The sequence below is a fragment of the Chiloscyllium plagiosum genome, chromosome 10 (genome assembly GCF_004010195.1).
Source record: "Chiloscyllium plagiosum isolate BGI_BamShark_2017 chromosome 10, ASM401019v2, whole genome shotgun sequence".
Taxonomy (NCBI): Eukaryota; Metazoa; Chordata; class Chondrichthyes; order Orectolobiformes; family Hemiscylliidae; genus Chiloscyllium; species Chiloscyllium plagiosum.
Window position 1 is genome coordinate 74228486 of NC_057719.1, and position 5907 is coordinate 74234392.

Below are 5907 nucleotides of genomic sequence, written 5' to 3' on the forward strand. Positions count from 1 at the left end.
CTAAGGGAAAAGCCACCTGACATTCACCTTATCTATCCCCCTTATTATTTTATAAACCTCTATAAGGTCACCCCTCAACCACCTATGCTGCAGTGAAAAAGTCCCAACCTATCCAGCCTCTCCTTATAACTCAAACCTTCCATTCCTGGCATTTTCCTGGTAAATCTTTCTGAACCCTCTCTTGATTGTAAACTTCCTATAACAGAGCAACCATAGCTGGTCACAGTACTTCAAAAGAGACCTCATCGCTGTCCTGTATAACCTCAACACAATGTCCTAACTCCTATACTCAAAGGTCGAAGCAATGAAGGCAAGTGTGCTAACTGTCTTCTTATTCACCCTATCTATATGTGTTGCAAATTTCAAAGAATTATGTACCTGAGCCCCTAAGTCTCTCTGTTCTACAACACTACCCAAGACCCAACTTTTAATTGTATAAGATCTGCCCATGTTTGTTTGACCAAAATGCAATACCTTGCATTTATCCAAATTAAACCTGATGCACATTCCACATTGGTTGGTATTTGAGATGGTCTCCCTTTCCTCATTAATATTTTGCCTTTCAAGTAACAACATTCAGGCACTGATTCTGATTCAGTTTTTGAGTAGGCCATTTGGTATTACTCTTTCAATTCATTATCCACTCATTGCATTTTCATTAAAGAAGATTGAATAAACGTGTCAGCATCATTCTCTTTACCTGCATCCCTTTTATTTAAATTTTGGAAAATTATATCCAACAACTGAATTTTCAAGCTATCTCATTGTTTTGTAGACTCTTCCTCTTCCTGCCTAAATCTATGGGTCTGAGATCAAGTCTCAACACAGCCAGGATGTTCCTGCTGTAACATCTCAGCTTTTTACTTATTTCCACTGGCCATTTCACCACCTTCACCATAAGTCCAGTATTGTTGAACCCCGTCATTTCCAATGATTAAAATCAATTCTTTCTATAAGAATTTGTTTCTCTAGTCCAACTGTGTTTTGTTTTCATTTACTAGGTTAATCTTTAATCAAATTCTGTAACTAGTTTTTAACCTCCATGTATATCTCCAATTAATATTTTCTTCTTTATTAACCCGTCAGACAATTGGTATCATTAGTAAGCAGAAGTTTTCAACTTGTTCCATTGTCTTTCTAATCTTGAATAGTCATGATTTGGAGACACCGGTGTTGGACTGGGGTGTACAAAGTTAAAAATCACACAACACCAGGTAATAGTCCAACAGGTTTAATTGGAAGCACTAGCTTTCGGAGCGCTGCTCCTTCATCAGGTGGTTGTGGAGTATAAGAACGTAAGACACAGAATTTATAGCAAAAGTTTACAGTATGATGTAACTGAAATTATACATTGAAAAATACCTTGATTGTTTGTTCAGTCTCTCATCTCTTAGAATGACCATGCTGGTTTCAGTTCTTTCATATATAAATTCCGAAACTTCTTTTTTAAAGTTCCATTTCCAAGTGAACTTTAACAATAGGTGTCATGTCGTCTCAGATAATGCATTGAATGTGTGAGGTGCCCTGTGTGAGTGTGCCCTAATGTTCAGACTGATTCTATTTCTAAAAAAAGAGATTTACAGAATCTTACATGGATTCATGCAGGTTTTGAGCAAACTAAAATATAATTCTGCAATCACAAATTCACCCACAAACTTATATGTGTGTGCCTGTGTGTGCATGTGGGTTTGTGTGAGGGGATATGAGTGTCTGTGAGAGAGTGTGTGTATGTGTACGTGTGTGAGTGTAAAGGGGTATAAGCCTGTGAGTGGGTGCATGTGTGGGTGTGTACGTGTGAGTGTATGAGAGAAGCATCTCCTCTTTATGAGATCCTGCTTTTACTTCTACCGTTAATTTATCTGCTAATTCTCTCAATTTAGCCTTTGTCAAAAATGTCAACTAATTCGCTGTTATGTCTTCTACTTCCAGAAATCTCCTAGCAGCATTCAAACCGATTTTCAAAATTTGCGCAATCACCACAACACAGCCATTCCCATCATGCACCAGTTTCTTTAAGAGACATAGTCCACCCCACCCCCCCAATGCCTTAGATTCAATGAATTCTGATCCCAGCAAGAGCCACCACTTGTTATGAACCCAGCAGATGTTACTCCTGGACAGCTCAGATCTCAAAATGAAATCTGGCTTTTTGCACTGAAATGTAAGCACATAGAGCAATAGGATCATACAGTATGGAAACATACCCTTTGGTCCAACCAGTTCATGCTGAACATAATCCCAGACAAAACTAGTCCCATCTGCCTGCTTCTGGCACATATCCCTCCAAACAGTTCTATTCATATACCTATCCAAATCACATTTCAATTGTACCCACATCCACCACCTCCTCAGGAAGATCATGTGAACCACCCTCTGTGTAAAAAAAATTGCCCATCATGTCTTTTTTAAAATCTCTCTCCTCTCACCTTAAAAATGTGCCCTTAGTCTTCATATTGCCCATCCTAGAGAAAAGACAACCACCATTAACTCAGTCTAGTCTGCTCAGTATTTTACAAACCTCTATAAAGTTCACCCCTCAACCTCCTACGCCCCAGCGAAAAAAAGTCCCAGTCTTTCTTTATAACTCAAACTTTCTCATACCAAAGCAATTTTGGTTTTAATAAAAAAAAGAGGTTTATTACACAACGTTTTTTAAAAAAAACCAAGCTCTTTACACATAACACATTCTGAAAGGTTTCAAAACATGTGACAAAAGAAATCCTACCTACTGCCCAACACCATCACTTAATAGTTTTTTAGATTAGATTCCCTACAGTATGGGAATAGGCCCTTTGGCCCAACAAGTCCACACCGACCCTCTCAAGAGTAACCCACCCAGACCCTAATGCATCTGACACTATGGGCAATTTAGCTTGGCCAGTTTCCTAACCTGCACAAATCAAAATCCAGATAAATTGTCTGCAGCCAACAAATCTCTAAGTTTGACCCATTTGTTTCTTCTCAGTGAGGTGCTATAAGATTCAGCTCTGCCTTTCCCTCTCTTGAGAAGTTGCCAGACCTGCTGTGGCTAGCAGCACTCCCTGACTTCAGTATTCTATCTGTGCCTGAGCTAGCTACTAGCTGTTTTCCTGATGAAGGGCTTTTGCCCGAAACGTCGATTTCGAAGCTCCTTGGATGCTGCCTGAACTGCTGTGCTCTTCCAGCACCACTGATCCAGAAACTAGCTGTGACATGATGGATTGCTCACATCACCTGGGACTTGCTGCGGGCTGCGTTTGCACGAGGCGGCCGCAGGGAGCCGCTGTGTCCAAGGGGTCAGGGAGGGGTCACGCACATGCTCAGAAGAGAGGATGATGTTGACGGGGAGCCTCCGCCGGGTTGTGTCCCTGTACCCCCGGGCCGGGCTCCCGCTCCCCCTGTATCCCCGGGCCGGTATGTCCGTCTCCATCCAGCTCCAGCCCAGCCCCCGGTGCCTGTTCGATGAGCCGCTCGAGGTGAGAGTGAGCGGCCTCTCCCCGCTCCAACAGGTCACCCTCAAGGCTTGGCTCCGCGACGAGAAGGAGCAGCTTTTCCATTCGGCCGCTTTCTACACGGCGGACCCCCGCGGGCAGCTCGACCTGGCTCACTCCCCCTCCCTGGGGGGACACTACACCGGCGTCCAGCCCATGGGCCTCTTCTGGTCGCTCAGCCCCGTCACTCCGTTCACTCGCCTGGTCAAGAGGGACGTCGCCACTTCTCCCCTGTCCGTCCACATCGAGATCTTTGAGGGACACTGGAGCCTCGGGCAGCTCCCAGCGCAGCCTCTGGCCACCGCCATCAATCAGCGCTGGTTCATGAAGGAAGGGCTGCTCAGGATCCCAGTCAGAGAAGGCAGGATCCGAGGGACACTCTTCATCCCACCCGGTGAGGCAGTAGATCCTGTGTAGCCCCCCTCCTCCCAGGTTTGAGGCTAATAAAGTCATAAGAGATGTACAGCACGGAAACAGACCCTTCGGTCCAACTCGTCCATGCCGTCCAGATATCTAACCTACTGTAATCGCGTTTGTCCGCACTTGGTCCGTATCCCTCTAAACCTTTCTTATTCAACTAATCCTGATGAAGGGCTCTTGCCTGAAACATCGACTGTCCTGCTCCTTGGATGCTGCCTGACCTGCTGTGCTTTTCCAGCACCACACTCGTGACCCTGATCTCCAGCATCTGCAGTAATCACTTTCTCCTTCCTATTAATATTCCCATCCAGATGCTTTTAAATGCTGTAATTGTACCAACCACCTCCACTTCTGGCAGCTCATTCCATACAGTCACTCTGTGTGAAAAGGTTTCCCTTTTGGTCCCTTTTATATTTTTCCCCTCTCACCCTAAACCTCTGCCCTCTAGTTCTGGACTCCCCCACCCCATAGAAAAGACCTTGTCTGTTTATCGTATCCATGCCCCTCATGATTTTGTAAACCTCTATAAGGTTACTCCTCAGCCTCCAACACTCTCTATAGCTCAAATCCTCCAACCCTGGCAGCATCAATGTAAATCTTTTCTGAAGCCTTTCAGGTTTCACAACATTCTTCTGATAGGAAGGAGACAAGAATTGCACACGGTGTTCCAAAAGTGGCTTAACCAATGTCTTGTTAGCAGCAACATGACCTCCCAACTCCTATTCACTATCCTATCTACCTGCGACTCTACTTTCAAGAAACTATGAACCTGTACTCCAAGGTTCTCTTTGTTCAGCAACACTTCTTTGTTCTTCGCATCTGTACAGATCTGTCAAAGATTGTTTGATTCGATCGCTGTGATTTTTTTTGTTGTTGTGTAATCTTGTTTGCAGAAAGTGAGCTGACCTGAAGTTACTGTTTAGCACAACAGTATTTACATTTACGTTTGGTATTGATTGTTCTGCTTGGCACATTGTCCTCTATGGATGAAGATTGCTTTTAGTTTTATTCATTTTGAATTTGCTGAGAAGTCATGACAACTAAGACAGTTCAATGACTGAACTATGTAATAGAGTTACAACATTGGCATTTGACAGAGAATGTAGAAAATTGCCTGGGTATGTACTTGCCACAGAACAGGACATATTCAAAGTGGCCAATTTTCAACTCATCAGTCTCGTCTTAAGCCTTAAAGGGATGGCAGCTGCTGTCACGTTCCAATTACATAATAATAACCTGCTCGGTTGGGTTCCACTCAGTTCCAGAAGTCAATATTGTCTTGGTGAAATAGCTTCAGAAGAGCTGCATTCCAGAGATTAAATAAAAGTATTTTTAAAAAACTATAGAATGGCACATGCTAGGAATCTCAAACAAAAACAGAAATTGCTAGAAAACTCAGCAAGTCAGGCAGCATCTGTGAAGAGAAAATAGAATTAATGTTTCAGGCCCAGTGACCCTTCTTCAGAACTGAAGTAGGAGTAACTGCCCAGAGCATCAGGAATTGGGTTTATGGAACATGTGGTGTTGCCTTGACGACACCACCTACCTTGTAAAATGGTTGTGGATGTTGAAGGCCACTAATCTCAGCCCGGGTCTCGTTGCAGCTCTTCAGGGGAACGTCCAAGGCGCAATCATCTTGAGCAAATTCATTCATGACATAAACATGGGCTAATAAAAGGTAAATAGTACTTCTGTCACAAAAGTGTAAAACGGTACATATGTTCCCTTCACATTCAACTACCACGGCTGAATTCCGCTATAATCAATATCCTGAGTGTTACCACTGATCAGAAATTGAACTGGATCAGCCATATAAACACTGACTAGTTAGAAGCAAAATACTGCAGAAATTCTGAAAAGTCATATTGGATTTGGAAATGTTAAGTTGAAAAGTGTGGTGCTGGAGAAGCGCAGCAGGCCAGGCAGCATCTGAGGAGCAGAAAAATCGCGTTTCGGGCATAAGCCCTTCTTCAGGAATGAGGTTGGTGTGCCAAGCGGGCTGAGATAAGAGGTGGTG

General features: G+C 43.5%; 1 protein-coding gene across 3 annotated transcripts in view; it reads left to right on the forward strand.

Moving 5' to 3' along the window:
• Positions 1–3271: 3271 nt before the first annotated feature.
• LOC122553780 (acyl-coenzyme A thioesterase 1-like) overlaps positions 3272–5907 on the forward strand; it is a 42120-nt gene continuing 39484 nt past the window's right edge. For 2 of the 3 annotated variants that reach the window (XM_043698093.1, XM_043698094.1), the window contains exon 1: positions 3272–3864. In XM_043698093.1, the coding sequence (XP_043554028.1) occupies positions 3312–3864 (553 nt within the window). In that variant the 5' untranslated portion in view covers positions 3272–3311. The remainder of the gene's footprint in view (positions 3865–5907) is intronic. The other variant, XM_043698092.1, reaches the window with a different exon arrangement.